Source organism: Nycticebus coucang, chromosome 1 (genome assembly GCF_027406575.1).
Source record: "Nycticebus coucang isolate mNycCou1 chromosome 1, mNycCou1.pri, whole genome shotgun sequence".
Classification (NCBI taxonomy): domain Eukaryota; kingdom Metazoa; phylum Chordata; class Mammalia; order Primates; family Lorisidae; genus Nycticebus; species Nycticebus coucang.
The window spans coordinates 29,201,043-29,220,588 of NC_069780.1; the positions used below are offsets into that span (position 1 = coordinate 29,201,043).

Here is a 19,546-nt window from a genome sequence, read left to right on the forward strand (position 1 = left end):
ATAAGTTATAACTTAAAAATGAATTAATTCTGTATTTTTGTAACTGTCCATGCTTAAAAGAAATATGAATAAAGTGAAAAAGTATCACTTTAAAATTTCGACATTTATGGAATAATCATATTGGAATGTGCTTTTAATATTGATGAAAGTATTATTTAGCACACATGGTGTTAAAGGAAGAAGCTTGATGTATACTTACATTCTTGTTTAAATGTGAAATACTCTGTTAGATGTCTACATTCATGATTTCCACGAAGTAAAAACAGTGTTTTGGGGTAAAGAATTTTCAAGGCCCACAAATACAGCACACACTGAGAAAAATAAAAATAAAAAAAACATACAAAAATAAGTCTTTTTTCCTTTACATTTACATATTCCATTGCTCAAATATCATAAAGACGTGAATCAAATGTGTTACCATGAACAAAAATCTCCAAAGGCTGGGACTTATCAGGAAGATATATTAACCATCACACGGAAAACATTACTTTGGTGCAAGGTTTATCACACACCACAAGAAAATAATAAATTTTATATGGTCAAAAGAAGAATTGTGTGGCCTAGAGGGGAATAGGAGAGGCTGGTTTAGGAAAAAATTGGAAAGAGAAAGCAGCTTAAATGAAAATATACTAGAAGTGAAAATATACTGGTAAAAAGGTACAAGAAGAGATATTGGCATGTGTGATGAGATTTCCCGGCCTTATTTTAGCTATATTTATGTATAAAACAAAACTTAAGACTTCTGTGTGCCAAACACACTGAAATAAAAGACAAGATGATTAGGGAGAAGAAGGCAGGGAGGTAGTGAAAGAAATTGAAAGCAACAGAAAACAGAGAAGGAATCCAAGTGAATCCAATCCAAACACTGAGCTTGTCAGTGTTTGCCCTCAAATCTTATCTTGCATTTTCTTTCTGATTCTTTCTTTTCTGTTGCCTGACTTTTAAAATAATTATAGAGATGTAAAGAGAAGTGTCTTTACTTTCTTTATTAATTATCTGTGAATCACACTCTACTAATAGGCAGGGGATACGTTTCATATAGCTTAAGGCCCTCTAACTAGTTGATGTAATAATGATGGCCAGCAATGCATTTACCAAGTTTGGAATACAAATCTACAGTTTTCCTGAAATATGCATTCTGACAACTGGAGTACTCAAGTATTAGCATCAATTTCATTACCTGAAACTGGCATTCATTAGGAATCCACAGGGAGCAGAACACCATAGCTTAAAAGCCAAGTATGCTTTTTTATCCTCATGAAATTTATATTGTAAAAGTGAAGCGAAAAAGATCAAGAAACCACGAAAATACTGAGACAAGTATGATCATGGTTCCTAAAATTTGGAACCCAAATCTGCAATATTTATACTTTAATAATCGGCTTTCCAACCTTATAGTAGATATGCTGGATAATGTCTATGGGGAAAAATTACTGGCAACTTGTATTTTTGTGCTACCTGTGAAGAATAATTGTCTCTGTCAGCGTATGTGATAATCTGAAAAAGGAATGCAAACTAATGGTTTTCAATTCAAGTTACCTTATGGTCCAAGTTTTGGAGAAAATTGTAATTATCAGAATAAGTGTGTATTACTGTATTGTTGAAGCAAGATATTGTCTCTATTGATAATATTACTGAAGTGGACAAAATTAAAAGGTTGACATTAAATGATAAATGTTACTTAAATTAACTTTCTAATTGTCACTTTCTGTTTTCAGTTATTAGCTAATGTGACTACCGATATTAATATTTTCTGAGAAGTTGAGGAAATGGGCTGCACAAGTGACCCAGCAGCACACTGAGCTTCAGGCACCAGTAAAGCACACTGGGCTTCAGGCACCACTGTCTCAGCAGGTAGTCTGGTGGCCTAATGAGTCCCTGGTCTGTATCAGGTTTTATAGCTGCACTTACATGTTTTAATAAAAGGAGTCTGCACTACTCAAGTTTGTATCAAATTCCCGAACATATTTATATAAACTATCATTAATGTCAATGAGAGGATTGTTCCCAATTTAAAATTTATAAGGCTGTACCTTAATCTGAGGGTAATATATACAAGGGCTGTCCGGAAATTATCTACCATGTAATATAAAAACTAGAGACATATGTGGCTAGATGCACTCTGGACAGCCCTTGTAGGTTTTGCCTAATTGGCTGTTAACTTGGGTTAGGCTGTCTAATAGAAAACATGGATGGGTATGTAAAGTCCCTTAAAATATAAGTATGTGTTGAAATTGCTAATTGCAAATGAATTTTATTCATGTGTTGGGGGAGAGAATACATGTTTTGGCAGCTTTTTTTTTTTTTATAAGTTTTTTTTTCTATGTCATCTTAAATTACAGGTCAATTAATTTTTACATATGTGTACTCTCATGAAACTAACACCCAGAATCTAGTTCCATTTCAGCACCAGAAGCCTGCCTTGGGCCCCCTTCTAATCGATATTCTTCTGGAAAAAGAATCACAATTCTGACCTCTTTAGGTGAGTTTTGCCTGTAATAATTTATTTTAAAGCAAAGCTATTATCTATCCAATTAAAATCTAACTGCATTTTTTTAACCCCATCAAATACTATCAGAGGAATCACAGGTTCTCTTCTGCTATCTGTTAAAGATCTTGTGACATTAGCACGTAGCTGTAGCACCCGTAGTCTAATTACTGCAGTTCTGTCATAATTGAAACCCCAAAGAGCGAAGAAATGCTCTATGCTAAAAATCCCTGTCACATCTTACAACTGCTTTTTGCTTTTGTTACTTACAACTTTATTTTAAATTGCAGATTAATAGGATGGTACAAATAACTACTATAACTATAATGTTTGCATTTGTTAGTCACTCGTACCTGTGTCTTGCACCCAAGAGGTGTACCATATACCCTGTTACATAGTGCCCATTAAACAGAAGCACACCCATCCCCTTTCCGCCTCCACTCTCCCCTTCCCTTGACCCTCTTCTCCTCAACATGAATTGAGTTTTTCTCTTATGTGGGTGCGTATTAGACCATCTACTGGCTTCATACGAGTGTTGAGGACATTGGATACTTGCTTTTCCATTCTTGTCTTACTACTTGCAACTTTCGATGGTGCAAAATACACTTACTTTTCCTTATTATAATAGATGTATAAAACACCTAGTATATGGTAGGAGTTCAGTAAAATATTAGCTCCTTTCCTGTAAATGAAGAAGGAAAAAAGGGAGGGAGGGAGGAAGGAAGGGGAGGAAGAAAAAGAAGGAGGGAGGAGTGGCAGGAGGGAAGACAGGAAGGAGGGAAAGAAGGGAGCAAGGGAGGGAGGAGAGACTAGGGGGAAAGAGAGAGAGAAAAAAAACTCTATTTCTAAATTCTTGGCTCAAAGTACTCTAAAAACAAGAGTCCTATTTTCATTTTTTTTTTCTTCTCCCCTGTGGCAAGAATAAAATATCTTCCCAAACACTGAATAAAACCACAAATGCAGCCAACATGGAAGAAGTGGCATGGTAATGAAAGGGCAAGGGTGGACTGGAGAATGCAGCCCGGCCAGCCCTCACCCTCAACATCTGGTGGGCGCCAGCTGCCAAGTATAACACTGTCTTGCTGGCAATTATTTTGCCATCTAAAGTTTTAATACTTTGGAGAACTGAGGATCTTAAGCAAAATCATAACCTAATATTAGTTAAAAAAGGAAGGCCTCTTGTAAAAACATCACAATCAATAAAAGCAGCGAATAAAATTAGTTAATGATTTATCTCTCTGTGGTGTCAGATGGCTAACTGGAATGAAATTTTCACTGAATTACTTGGTTCAGGGAGAACCGAGGGCCATGTTACACTGGCCTTTCTGCACGGTGAGGTGCAAATGAGTTGCACTAATCACTTTAACTGGATCCTTACTGTCTCTCCCTTCTTACTCTTAATTAAACAGATATTTATTTATACTTTGAAGTTAGAGTTACTCAATATGAATGAATAAGCAGCTCTATCTTTTTATTAATTTTTGTCAAAGACATAGTTTTCTTCTCTCTGATTAACTTATCTTCCCCCATGAAGTGACACTAAAAATATAATTTTTATTAGTTTAGGGTGGCGCCTGTGGCTCAAGGAGTAGGGCACCGGTCCCATATGCCGGAGGTGGCGGGTTCAAACCCAGCCCTGGCCAAAAACCACAAAAAAAAAAAAAAAAAAAAAATTTTTATTAGTTTAATTTGTTCACCAATAGTAATAATCCACTGATATCTTTTATAATTTATGCTTTTTAATGATAAATATTCTTGAAAAACTGGATAGGGGTGTAAAGAAGGAAGCAAGGAAATAAAAAAAAAAAAGATATACACCTTTAGCTATTTTTTTTTTTTTGTAGAGACAGAGTCTTAATTGCCCTCAGTAGAGTGCCATGGTATCGCACAGCTCATAGCACCCTTCAACTCCTGGGCTTAGGCGATTCTCTCACCTCAGCCTCCCAAGTAGCTGGGACTACAGGCGCTCGCCACAACGCCCAGCTATTTTTTTGTTGCAGTTTGGCTGGGGCTGGGTTTGAACCTACCACCCTCGGTATATGGGGCCAGCACCCTACCTACTGAGCCACAGGTGCTGCCCACTTTAGCTGTATGTTAATCAGCTCTTTAAAATAACTATCCCTGCTGTGAAATATTCCAATCAAAAGTACAGCCTCCCAATCATCGGACAATTAAATGAAGGACACACATTAGCTGGGAAAGATCCAAACTCCTGAAATATCAGATTCAGCTTCTCTAAGACATCTTCTGCCAGGTCTGACAAGCACCCCGAGAGGAGATGAGGCAGTGAAATAGCAAAGCACCATACTGATGACTGGCTATAGGGAGATGGATGATTCTGTCCTCATGTCTATGGCATCACACTGTCACCCAACATCGCTCCCTGTCTCGCTTACTTGCTGTTTTCAGGCAGAAGCACGGACTATTGCTTGACTAGATATGGTTCATTCTGGTCTGTGAATTCACAGCTAGTAAACACAGCAATTCCTCACACTTAAACTCATTTGAGGCCTGGGTTGAGGGTGGGATGGAAGTAGAGCAGAGGGGCCAGCTCTCTGCTAAACTCCAGGCCCTGCAGTACAGCCTGGCTAGAAAGGGAGCTTGAGGAAAAGCTGTGCGTGACTGCCTGCAATTCTGACTTTCTCCCTGTTTTCTCCGAAAAACACACTCCGCCAGGACCTCTCCACACACATGTGCCTGATCAAAGGGACGAGGTAGAGTAATGCAATCATCAGAAAGAGCAGTATTTGGTGCAGGACAAATTCTTACTCAAAACAAAATTATCTCTTTCATCACTACTCAAAAGCTTGCTTGTCTTATTTGGGTTAACTTTGTGGGAAATTATTTCTAATCTTGGCAAAAGAAGATTGATAGTGAGGGTAGGAGACTACATAAAACCAGCTCTGTGCACTGTCCAGCGTGCATTACGGTATGCCTGGAATAGCAGAGACTATTTGAAATCTGAACCTATTCTTCAAAGCTGATTTGGTAAAAATTAAACTTAAGTGCTCCCCTTCTCCCAGAGGATAGCCAGAGAATACTGCGGGGGAGCCCTGAATTACTGAGATGAATCAAGAACCTTTTGAAGCTTGTTAGGATAACACACACTGCAAAACTGAACTCTTATTTTAGGATTTTTCTAAAACCAGCAGTATTGTACTCACAGAGAACACTTTATATTTAAGGCTGTGACCTTCAGTTATACAGGTGGGGAGAGGGCTGTGTGTGCATGTTTGCACGTGCATGGGAGAATGTACCACTGTGTGTCAGTTCCAGCGTGACTGCTGAGTGCATTTTGTGTGGTACTTCGTGGCATACCTAATGAACGTACTGTGGCTGAGGCCTCTGGAGTGGGAAGAGTAAAGGCTGAGTCCCAGCATTGCCACTTACTAGGTGTGTCACCTCAGAGCCTTAGTTTCCGCATCCATAAAAGGAATGCATTTACATATTCCTTTTATAACTGTGAGGAATAAAGGAGATCATTTAAACCATGCAAATAGGATTTACAAAACACAAACAGTGTCAGCTTCCTTAATCCACAATAAAAATCCCCCAAGTATTCTCAGTAAGTATCATTTATATGACAGTCTGTTCTATTTTAAATATGATGCTATCTCTGAGCAACCCAAAGCCTCTGAAAGGTCACAATCTAATCAAAACGGAACACTTTAGATAAGAGATATTTTGTCATTTTTGTAGATATGTGCAAATCCCTGGGTCTGTACTTTCAGACTCCCGGAGTTTAATTAGATTTAATATAAATTTAGTTTAAATTTAATTTAAAAAAATTAAAAAATTTGAAGATGGGGACTGGATACATGCATGTTAGAACTTTTAAACGTCCATTGATAACAGAGTTTGACATGTCTTCAATGGTCAGTTTGATTCTTTGATCCTTTGCTTGTATTTCAAAGGGAGCATGTTATTAGTACATAAAATACAGCGCTTTCATAGTTCAAATACCTAGAGTAATTGTAGATTATAAATAAATCTGCTGAGGAACAAATTAGTGATTAACGCTTCTCAACTTCTTTCCCTTAAAAAAAAAAATACAGCTCAGGTGGTGTCTGTGGCTCAAGGAGTAGAGCGCCAGCCCCATATGCTAAGGGTGGCAGATTCAAGCCCAGCCCCGGCCAAAACAGCAGGAAACAAAAAAAAAAAGAGCTCTAACAAGCACTAATTAGGAAAAGGTTGGGGACTTTAAAGTGGATTGAGGCCAGAGATTCAGAAGTCTGTAGCCTTAAAGTTAAAAAAAAAAATCAAAGGTAAGTAAAGACCAGTAAGATTAAGAAATCGTGTCAGCTAAGGATGAAGTTGGTGGGATAAAGAAGGAAAAGTCCACTTGTGTCAACTGTTACTCAGGAAACATGTATTTAATTAACAAATTCACAGGAATGTGATCCCTTTCATTACATTTTTAAAAATACACAAATCTTATGATGCTAAAGAAAAATATCCAACATAGTGCCATCCACTGTTTGGCTGATAAAAACAATCGCTCTTGACAGGATAGTCCTGGGATTTCCTCCATTCAAAGCAAGCTTCAAGGAAAGTAGAACACCTATTTCATTCAATCTCATCCTCCTTTCTTAGGAGTACTATCATGTTAAATGAACAATATGAATTTCAAAGTTAATAAAATAATTTTCAAAATATTTACTTAGATTCTACATAACCCTAATTCAAAGGGAATTAGCAGAACCCCCTGACCTTCCCTTGCTGTTTGCTGCCCACTGCAGTCATTCCCAAAGCTGGGTGCATACAAATCACTTAGGGCCAAATCAACAAATTCTGACTCACGGATACAGATGGAAGTAATTGTGCCACCTTTGAAAAACATCCTCAACCAGAAGAACACAGCCTTCTCCCTCTCCTTTTCCTTCTTGCCAAATGTAATGCAGAGATACGATGGGTGAAGCTATCTGGGGTCATGAGGCTGTATTTGGAATGAGGCCAGGAACATCCAGCAGAGCAACAAAGCAGAAGGAGGCTGGGCTTGACACCACACTGGGCCACATCAGCCCTGGTCTGCCCACTTAGGGACTCTCACAGAGGAAGAAACAAACATTTCTGTTGCTCAAACCACCATTATGCAAAGCTTTTGTTTTGTTGTTGTTCCTCTCAGGAGACACTAGCCCTGATGTAATACAAAAGTCTTACAAATGCACTTCCTTGCTGGTGAAGCTGGTCAAGTAAGCCCAAGAACAAACCCCAAGGTTTGCAAGGTTCATTCATTTCTTGCTCTGTATTGCTGCTCACTTCAATATCCCTCCTGATAAACCTTACCTGCCCTTTGATTCCATCTTTCCCAACCGTGTGTGCCTTCAATACCTCCTCGTTTTTCTATACTCCAATGACTTACATTTTGTACCTCCTTTATCATAAGATTTTAATAATCCATTCAAATTATTACAGGTTGGATGATAATCTTGTTTAGCTATGTAGATTTTCATGACTATATTTTCCAACACAAATTTAGGTTTCTAGAGAGCAAAGATGTATGTTACTTTTCTTCAAATCCCTCAAAGTCCTCGTAATAGACATTTTATGTGCTTTGCAATACTTGATTAACAAATGGAAGAAACACTGAAAATTTACTTTCTCTTTCAGGATTTATATGTCATTACCACCCCTCCTTCCCTCACCATTACATTGAATAATTAAGACTCTTATGATCCTTAAATGCAGAAAGGATCAATGTTTTGGTAGACACATACATGTTTATACATTTTCATTGACATATATATATTTGTGTATATATGGGTATATATTAATATAAATGTGTATATTTTATACACACACACGTGCGACTGGAGGTGAATTGAATAACTCAAAAATAAAATTGGTATTATAGCTTTAAAAACAAGAGCTGTTTAAGGGTTATATGTTTTTCAACATTAAATATCTATTTAGTAAATAAAATCTTAGAATAATTTTTTATTTTGAGATGGAGTCTCACTATGTTGCCCACGGTAGAGTGCCCTGGTGTCACAGCTCACAACAACCTCAAACTCTTGGGCTTAAGTGATTCTCTTGCCTCAGCCTCCAGAGTAGCCTGGGACTACAGGCTCCCGCCACAACGCTCAGCTATTTTTGTTGTTGTTGCAGTTGTTATTGTTGTTTTAGCTGGCCCACGCCAGGTTCGAACCCGCCATTCATGGTCTATGTGGCTGGTGCTGTAACCATTGTGCTACAGGCCCTGAGTCTATTATAATAATTTTAAACAGAATTTTTCAAATAATTATTATGAATATGTGATGTTAACGTGACAGTTCTTAAAGTTAATTTCTCTGTTTAATTAAGAATAATCATTTTCCCATTTAATGCTTTTTTGGTAGCACATATAATGTGAGCTACTACACGTGAGATCTTTAAAATATATTCTATTTCAAACCATTTATTTCAATAGATATTTATTAAAACAGCACATTAGGTACCAGGAAGAAAGACTTATGAATAAAACAAGGCCCTTGCCTTTATTTTGAAGGTAATTTCTGCTTACCTAAATCAGATGCAGATGGGAGGTTGGGGAAGTACCTCAACTCAAAGGTTATCTGTTTTGTTTTAATTAATGAGTTTGACAAATTACCCTAGTTAGATGACAGATACCAAAAAGGACAAAATATGGCAGCTGTAAGTGTACTCACACATATTCACACACACAAACACGGACACAGACACGCACACACTTTGCTATCAACTTACAAAATAACATTGTCTCACAATCGTAAGGCATAAACATGAAAAAACATTCTTGCTTATTTTATCAACTTTGATTACTTCTTTCAGTGGGAAATATTATCTAAAGTAAAACAAGATATAATTTTTGCAAACTTGTAAACATAAAATACACAAAAGGTAAAATCTTACTATTTATCATTTTCTTGGCATCCCTATAGACGAAAAAGGACATGAGAATCTACTGAACATAGAATACGTCTGAGTCTATGGATTAAGTATTAAAATTCATGGTTGTAGGTTCGGGATTTCCTTAAGGCAATAACACTTATCACTTTTTTTTTTATTAAGACATTGTCAATTCATAAGTGAGCAGCTAAGAAAAAAAGATGTGAACTTACTTCGATACTGAAGTACCCTCTGTCAACATAGTCCCCTAAAAAGAGGTAGCGAGTGTTGGCAGGAGATCCCCCCACTTCAAAGAGCTTCATCAAGTCAAAGAATTGTCCATGAATGTCCCCACAAACTGGAAGAAACAAATGAAATTCATTTTATGGTCACATTATGGTAAGACTGAGCTAGTTAATAAAATCACAAAATTTTAGAGCCAAATTAATTTCAAGTTCATCTCGGCCAAAGCATTCTTTGGCAGAAAAGAACAGTGAGACAGAAAAGCTAAGTACTTTGCTCAAGATTCCAAAGTTAATTAGTGGCAGTACTGGATCCAGCATCCAGGTCAGTGAATATGCAGATTAACTAGAAAATTAAGATAACAAAAACAATAATGGCTATTATTTTGCATTTAACAATTCTGCACGAGACACTGTGCTAAGAAATTGATACACATTACCTAATTTAACCCTAACAAAGTCATGGGATAAATCTTCATTTTGCTGGTAAAAGAAAAGGCACAGACAGGTTCAGGAATCTGCCATAATCTATGAATAGCTGAAGTCTGAACGCACAGCCACTATACATTATCGCCTCCTGAAGAAAAAGAAATTTTGATATGTATCATAAAAACTATGTTTCACTGAATCTAAAATGTCAATTGTAGGACACATCACTATTTCATATACCAATAAGAAAAAAGAAACTCCTATTACATTTAAATTATAGAATACATTCTTATAAGATGTATTGTATAATAATATCAAATGTTAAAATGAAAAGAAATGCTGTGAATATCTAAAACTGTAAAACACTACCAAAACAATTATTGGGAATTGATATCTCTTAACATTCTTATCTTCTCTTTTAAATCAAATTTATTAGAGGACCTTAGGTTCTGTTTTTAAAAATCACTTATTCAATACTTATTATGTCATTTGTTATTTTTAGAGCTCTGAAAGATAAATATTTTTATCTCCATTATGCAGATAAAGAAATGACAGTGCTTAGAGAGGTTATGTGGCTTAGCAAGGACATATTAAAAATGGACAATCCAGGGCTTAAATTCAGATCTGTCTGATTCAAAGCTTTTCTTGTCAACCACCACTTTATGATATCTTTGATATTTTTATTTGTTTTACATGGGTGCATATATGTATTTAATATTTTAAAGTATACTTTATGCTTGCATGATGAGCATCATGTGACTGCTCTCTGCCACACTAAAAGGTACACCAAATGAGTGAACGCATTAGTGACTAGGAAATCAGGATGCCAAAGCTGAATATCTTATCAACAGTATAGGCTGAAATTAAAAGCAAATTATTAAAATATCTTATACTTCCTTGACTTATGTGGCAAAAGTTCCTAGAAAGAAGAATGAGTTCATTGACAAAACAATTAGCAAACAAGAATGTTAAAAACATTATGTACTGTAAATTCCTATCTTTACCACCGAGGAATAGTTAAGGACCCCCAGCTCTATCAACCTGAAACAGGTACAGGTGGACTCTATTTTAGAATGTTCGTGCTCAAGAAATCTAAGTGCCTGCCCCCACGGCTATAAACAAGGAGCTTTGACTGCTAATACATCCGTTTCTTGGACTCCAATTATATAGCTTTTTCCTTTTTTTGAGCAAGAGATATATTGTAGAAATACCAGGAACATATTCTTCCATTTTTTAAATAAAATAACCTTCTAGAAGATTGTTAATAATTATTTTTTTCAATTCACACAGTTGAGCAAATAAGTCCTATCTTGAATATAGCAAGGAATTTGGTCTGTAAAAGACACATCCCATGTTTGTGCTTTCTTATCATCACATGCAGTATCTTTACCAAAGGGAAAGGAAGAAATAGCAATGACTATTGTAGCCAGATGTTCCCAGGCAGAGCTGTCAGGGCCTGCGCTGCAGGAGATGCTCATGGCTGCATTTGGAGCTGCAAACACTGTCATAAATAATAAAAGAACTCCTAAAACCCTTCATGTTTTTTTATATGTGTACACATACAATATAATTAAACAAACTTAAGAGAAAAAAATATCCATTTTTAAAACTGAATTAACACATCTTTTATTGCTAATTTTTTAAAAAGACAAGGCTAAAGCTTATTAGTCAACAAGTAACAAGAAATTAGCCTTCATCCTTTGAAATCATACCTTAGTTGGGTTATTTATTACAAGCACTAGTTTCTCTCAAGTTGTAAGAATTTATCTGTCATATGGATATTTCCCACCAAAAAATTACAAAACAAAAATGATTTGGCTGGAAACCACAACTTTAAATGCCCTCCATTAAGTTTGGAAGTTGAAGGGACGAACTTCAAGGCAAGGAAGTATGAAGCAGGGTATTTTCTTCCAGCTGATTTTATGCAGCCCTTCAAATGTAAATGGATGTGACCCTGACATTTTCTATAGCCCATGTCTTTCCACTGGCTCTCTCCCTCTCACTGAAGACCCTCTCAGAGCAATGAGGGTCAAATATGGAGTAAGGCTCAGGGAAAAAGGTCTTTAAATATTTGGAATTTTTATTGTACCAGCAAATTTGGTAATCATCTTTTAGGCTGCTACGAAGATATCCCCAAGATGAAATGGTTGTATCAAAGCCATGAGAGGCAGTGTGCTCTGGCATTTACAGGCTTACTTAGTCTCTGACCCACACTGCTCAGGTTCCAGTCCCTACTGTTCTACTTACTACCTGAGCGAGCCTGAGCAAGCTCCTCAACTTTTCTGAGTCCCAATGGGGTGACATCAATACTTTGTTGGGCTATTGTGAGAATTAAGTGTGTTATTATTGTAATGGGCTTAGACAAGTTCCTAGATTCTGGTAAGAACTTGATAAATGTTTTATCAAACTGCCATTTCAGAACAACTGCATCTCAAATGTCAAAGTCCCAGAGAAAATAGGGCTATGGTGCTTTCAGCTGAGGGCAGTAGGGAGTGGAATTCCTTCCAGAATATTCTAAAGCATCTTCTTCACCAGCCGTTCTCCACCTGTGGGTCACGACCCACAGGAAGTGTATTAAAGGGCTGCAGCATTAGGAAGGTGGAGAACCACTGCTCTTCACCCTTCCTTTTCCTCTTCTGTTGCATTTTTTACCCTCCATTTTAACTCCTGGCCATAGCTGAATTCAAGGATAACTGCTCTTTACTTTTCTGTGTCAATGACATAAATACCACATATCATTAATTCTGGTTATAGACTGTGGAGAATTAAACAATTTTAGCATCTGACATAGAACTGCAGCATAATCTGGCAGCCAGAATGAAATAAAAATTTAAACAAATAGGGCTCTAGACAATGCAAACATTATAAAGATATATTTTCTTTTGCTGGCATAAAAAGTACATTATCATAAATGTAGTTTTAGAAAAACAGAAAATTAATCTCTTTTTTGTGGCCTATAATAACTTTGTGATAGGAAATAATCTCAATGATTTATAAGATCACTGCAATAAGTGGATTTTGTCTTGATAATATAAAATAGCAGAGCAATTGTTATAAACTCGGCATGAAAAACAAAATATGCTGAAATCCAGTTACTTGTAGGATCATCATATTATCACTGACTTTACCTTAGAACAGCCATAGAATTCAAAAACCATGCTTATAAAGTAGGACCACTTATGATAATGTTCACAAAGGAAAACAACTTGCCTGCATAACTATAAAAATTCAAAGACAAACCAAAGAAAACAAATTATGCAAACAAATAAATTCAAATAAAATATACTTGATAAATGGAGGTATTTTATAAGGACATTTAAGAATTCTCAAGAGCAATTTCAGATAAAGTCATTTCTTTGGTCACCCATCCCATTCCTTGGGCTTGTTCACTGGAAGCCAGTCTTGCCTATGTCAAATAAGCCAAGTTTCTTTCTTTCTCAGATTTTCACAGGCTGCCTCTCTTTCATTCCGGTAAGTCTCAGATACATGTCACATGCTCGGTAGGTCTTTCCTGACGATGCTAGGTAAAGGAGCTACCTCCCTCTGCAATCATCCTTCATCCCACCCCATCCCATCCCTTAGTGAAGGCACGTAGAAAGTATGAAAACTTTATTTACTACTACCAAGAATTATTTAGTTAATTTATTTGCATGCTTGCTTCTTCTCTGTTAATTCAACCTGAGTATAATCTCTGCCAGGAGGGTAACTTGTCAGTTTTGTCCATTGCATCCCCTGTGCCTGGAATAGCACCTGTCATCCAGTAGATGCACAAGAAACGTGTCACTCCAGGATTCTTCCACAGGGTCGATGCCATGTTAAATTTGGAAATCCAGGGCGGTGCCTGTGGCTCAGTCGATTAGGCGCCGGCCCCATATACCGAGGGTGGCGGGTTCAAACCCGGCCCCGGCCAAACTGCAACCAAAAAATAGCCGGGCGTTGTGGCAGGCGCCTGTAGTCCCAGCTACTCGGGAGGCTGAGGCAAGAGAATCGCTTAAGCCCAGGAGTTGGAGGTTGCTGTGAGCTGTGTGATGCCACGGCACTCTACCGAGGGCCATAAAGTGAGACTGTCTCTACAAAAAAAAAAAAAAAAAAATTTGGAAATCCATTAACTGAGAAGTCAGAGATTTTTGAGGTGCTCAAGGAATTGATAAAGATTGATAAAGTTGTGGAGTTTGCCTTGGTATAAGGCAAAGGCTTTCAACTTACATGCATCTGTGTTCATTTTTAAGCCTTTAAGTCACAGGTTTTAAAACAGTGGGCAGCAAGACTGGGGTAGAATGTGGAACCACCACACGTCTTATTTCCTCACCTGGTTCTAGATCAAAAGAAAATAGTTTTGCAGAACTGCCGTTTAATATTGCTTCCCTCCCTCCTCATCCACTTTAAATAAAACTTTATTGGAAATTATTTCACACAGGAATAGTTACAACAGCTTTTGATCTAAGTTGAATATTGAAGTAGAAAACAGAAAAACAATATGCAGAAAAGATTTATTTCTTAGGGAAAGGAATAGCTCTTTTTGAAAAATATCACTGCTGGAAAGCTATTTATTAAGCTTTGAAATCACAGGCTCAGGGGGTTCAAATATATATTGTGTTTATAAACACATAAATATTAATATATATTGTAAATGCATAAATATTGGTAAGTGTGTGCATGTGTGTATATAAAGCTACTCAGCACAAAGGAGGGATTTAGAGATGAGTAGGCATCCTAGTTAGGGAGTCATTAAGCAGAAGTTCAGGACTTTACTCACTGTAGATGACAGCCAAGTAGTGCTAAGGGGAAACAATGGCAAAGAGCAAAGGCGGAACAAGGGTCTCTTTGTAGTTAGCTGAGTAAGTCCTTCTGACAGAGAAATGAGACAATGAGTCAGTTATAAGGCGCATCTCAGAGCCCCTACAATCAGCACACTTCTAAGCAAAGGAGATAATGGCCAGCATATTGAGGACAAAGAGGCTCTTGAGAAGAGAATTTCAGGCAAAGGAGGGAGGACAAGTCAGAAAGATAACCACAATCAGGACCAAGTGTTTGCCCTGCACTTTCTGACCAGAGAGATGCTGTAACTCTCTAATAAGAAGGGGCAGGTGTTCAAAACAAAAACCACATTTATATTATATGCATATGTGTGTTATGTATGCAAGTCTAAAGTAATTGAGTAAATCTATCAAAAGTACATCCATATTATAGTTTAATTATTTTTCAAAGAATTCCACTGAGTCTAAGTTCATATTGGAAATTAAATTACATGTATTGCATTAGAAATTGTAAAACAAGGTAGACAGTACTGATCAGTTAAGGATGAGGCTCAATGCCACTGCTATCCTGGATAAAGATATGCAACAAATGTAATATAAAACACACACTTTCACATAAAACTACTTACAGGAGCTTTAACATAGTGTCCAGACTTATGCCTTTGGTCCTGTTTACTTGTCTAAATAGAAGGAAATTTAGCAAAGAACATCCTTGGGTCAACTTCTCCTTGACATTGAACAAAAATTTTATATCATATAATTCCATAGAGAAAGATTATACAAAGTAGGTTGTCTAGGGATAAAGGAATAAGTTGTTAAAAAAAATATCAAAAAGATTAAAACAAATAATTAAAAAAACTGCACATGAAAAATTTATTTCTAATGGGCCAGCATTTCAAAATTGCTTGGCAAGACTATATTAATACTATGATTTAGAAGTCAAGCACTTTTAATTCCTGATTCATTATTTATTTTGCTGTAATGACCTTTCAGCTCCTCCAAAATACTGGCTTTTATCATCTTGGAAGACTTACATGAAGTAGAATAACTTCTTATACAAGTTTTTCCAGTTCATACTAAACTAACAGATTGCAATTTTTCCTTTAGAAAAGACGTTACTGAATCATTTAGCAATTTTCACCATTAGAGTTCCACTCTACTTTCAGCTTCATTTACTTCAACCCAGTATTCTTTCCATAATAGCCACATTTCCCCAAAACAATAAAATTTCTAATGTTAATGAACCTAAGTCATGTCTAATTCTCAGCATAAGAGGATTAACCTACTGAATTTATTGGTTTAGTTTTTGAATATTGTTATCTACCAGAACTTTTTCTTTTCCAAAATCCATAATTTTGTGCAGAAGGATTCTGCTTAGAGGCTTTGTTCGAGGTTAACCACAGTGGATGCTATAAACATAGATCTGTTCCCCCCCAACCCCGTTGATAATCCAGGCTGAAGTAGCCTTCAATGGATGATAAACTCAAGCACAAACGATTCATCCTGAACATGTGTAGTTCATTAGCAGAATGTGTAAACTTCTAAAGTCAGGCAATTACTGAGATAATGGTAACACCAGAATTTTATGACAGTATTTGCTTACTTCTAGAAATCGCTATAAACTCTAAAATATACTAAAGACCAAAAAAAAAAAAAAAAACCCCACAGGATTTTAATACACTAAATATATGTCAAAATAATTAATATTTTCCCATAGTTAATATTATCTTTCAAATGCTAAACGTGTTACTTTATAAATAAACCCTTAACCAGGTCTTTCTCATTTGATAATATGGAACAATAATGAAAAGTCTCCCTGTCACATCAAAATTTCCTAAATATAAAAATTTCAAAGATTTAAAAATAAAAAATACTATAAAATCAAATATACAACACTGATAGTATTAGTGCATATTAATATCAATACATCATTTCTTTATACTTATGGTGCTATTTTATGAAGGTAAACTGTTAGCCAATGTTAATGAAAAATGGAACTGAGAGAACAAGACTGGAATATGTTGTAGATTATAATAGATATTAATAACTACAACTTTCCAGCACTAAACATAACATTAATCCCCTATACTTTGGTTTCAACTGTAATCAGAAAGAGAAGAGAAATACCTGCATTTTAAAAACTACTTTATTAAAAGCCCAATTACACATAATGCCATGATTATTACATGGTGTACTATTCCAACCTACAGAAAAGTAAATTACTAAAACTTATGTTTATGAATGTGTTTGTCCTGAAGATGAGTATTCTCTCCATTGAGATTATTTTTTGCAGTTTTCTTTTTCTTCATGGATTGCATGCTTTACAAGATTTTGTTGACCAAAAAAACCCCAATTTGTTAAGAAAGAATTCATTTGTTATATCTGTTACCACTATTTTTGCATTTCAGCACCAACCTATATTATTAAAAATGCCTAATTATTAAGAGTTTATAATAATATTATGGAATTATATTAGTTACAGTCAAAGTTGTGATGTCAATAAATAGTTAACAATAAGCATGTTAAACTTAAGGAATTATTTAATTAAATTTGGCCACTGCTCTGTTTGCGTGTCCAAGTTTTTGCTCAGTCCTGGAAGCTAAAGGGTTTTTTGATATGTGAATTCATGTACATTATGTGGCTTACTAAGCCCTTGATTGTCATCACCAATTAAGAACATTAGATAAATACTATGAGTTGATATGATTTCAGCCATAAGTACATAAATTTGATCAGTACATATAAGCCATCTAAGTTATCACTAATTAATAATTGTATCCTTCACTTTTTCAAATACTGATCTCAGGATTCAGATCCCCAAGAACTCCCCTCAGGACCCTAAAAGATGGACCATCATTACTGTAACCAGATCTAGGATATTCAGCTGTGTCATAGAGTGCCCATGTTGGGCTTTCCAAGCCTATATTTGTTTATTTACTTATTTAGTTTAAGGTTAACTGTGGCTATAGTATTCTTTCATTTGTGACTTTTGCTTTTTCCTAGATGTATTTCCCCCTTGGGAGAGAGAGTCAAGTGTGATGATCATGGACACAAGACTGTGATGCCAGACTGCTTGGTTCTCAAAGCCCCACTCCACCACCCAACCAGCTGAGTGATACTGGAGATTTAGCTAATGTCTTTGTATCTGTTTTTCATCTGTGAAAGTAAACACCAAAGTAGCACATTCTACAAAGGATTATAAGGTAAATGATTATTTCATCTAAGTACTAAGAACATACAAGGCACTTAAATAAATGTTGTAATAAAGGCTTTATTATTATTCCTCTTCCTCTTTGTGCAGAATTTCTTCTGAGCATTTGCATAATTGTTCTTCATTAGTTTTTCATTTTGTGTTTCACCTTAGTCAACAAACTATGCTTTCTTTATTAATTACTTTTTGACGAATTTTCCCCGAACCAGCTTTTACTGTCTACAGGATGCATGGACTCTTCCAATTTGCTTATCTTAATCTCCTCCTTTGCATATTCACACTCTACTCTTTTTTACTACATTTTAAAAAGGCTTTTTCCATCTTCCGTGAATTGCCATTTGTGTAACTGGGACAAGATATTGATTCAGCCTCAGTTGCCTCATCTATAAGGGAACGCAAAGTACAAATTATTTTATATAATTTTCTAAAAAAATAATTAAATAATACAAGGAAGAAAAAAGCTTAGTGCACAGCACATCTTAACATAATGTGAGACAGTAGACATGGCAGTTATTTCGGAGACTGTTTACCTAAGAAACATTCTGAATGTTTTGCAAGATTTAGGGAGATGAACTACCTATTGGTGGAATCAATGTAGCTGTAAGTAAAACACATAAAATGTTGTTCTGTTTTTTTCTACCTTTTATCTAAATGTATGCTATTATATATTGAAAGGTATTAAGGCCGAAATCAAATAGACTAGGCCTCATGCTCCACAATTTCCATTTTCCAAGAGTGGAAATATCTCTAAATGGCTTTAGCGACATTACCAATCTTTCAGACAGTGGCAGAGCCATGATGAGTTTCCAGTTAGTCTCATTTTCTTTTGTAGCAAAGCTCATTTACAAGACCACTCTGTTCCACAGCTGTGTAATGGTAGTAATATTTTAAAAGCTGAAAGTGACATAGTAAATAGAATATAAGACATTTCACCAAATGGATTACAAAAAAAAAAAAAAACTTCTTAGATTTCTGGAAAATTCAGTTAAGAAAAATCTTCTAAGTAGGGGGAAAAAGTTAAGCCATCTCTTTTTCTTCTTTTTCTTCTCATGATACCTCTCTAATTTTGACAATTTAAAAGACTATTTTGTATTTAACATATTAAAGTCTCAAGGCAAGAAAGCTAATAACATTTATTTCTAAAGTCCCTGTATTCATTATTAATTTGATAATTATCGGCAGGAGGAATATCAGTACGAAGGGCTTTTTCTAAAATTGTCTTCAAAAGTTACCTCTGTTTATGTCTACCAGTAAATAAACAGCTAATCAGTGCTTTTTCTAAATGATACTACTTACATGCCTTAGTAACAGGAAGGATTCAATTGATTATATGATACAATTTCTTCAGCAAAAAACACATAAGATTACTTGTTTATATGTAGCATATTTGGAAACCAAATTTTTAATACTAGATAAACCAATTATTAAAATATGTGAAAAACTCAGACATGTTAGAACACATTCATTCATTTGAAAGTTAAGAAAATGAAGTCCGTGAAAAATAACAATGACAAAGGTAATAAGCCGATTTCTTAATTCTAACTAGATTTCTTTAATCTATCTTCCATTCTCT

At 35.7% G+C, this 19,546-nt stretch overlaps 1 protein-coding gene across 3 annotated transcripts in view; it reads right to left on the reverse strand.

The window, feature by feature from the left end:
* The window catches only part of PPP3CA (protein phosphatase 3 catalytic subunit alpha), a 304,967-nt gene that overhangs the window by 73,336 nt on the left and 212,085 nt on the right, over nt 1-19,546 (reverse strand). For all 3 annotated transcript variants that reach the window (XM_053557267.1, XM_053557180.1, XM_053557100.1), the window contains exons 3-4: nt 9,568-9,692; nt 200-311 (exon numbers count right to left, since the gene is read on the reverse strand). In XM_053557267.1, the coding sequence (XP_053413242.1) occupies nt 200-311; nt 9,568-9,692 (237 nt within the window). The remainder of the gene's footprint in view (nt 1-199; nt 312-9,567; nt 9,693-19,546) is intronic.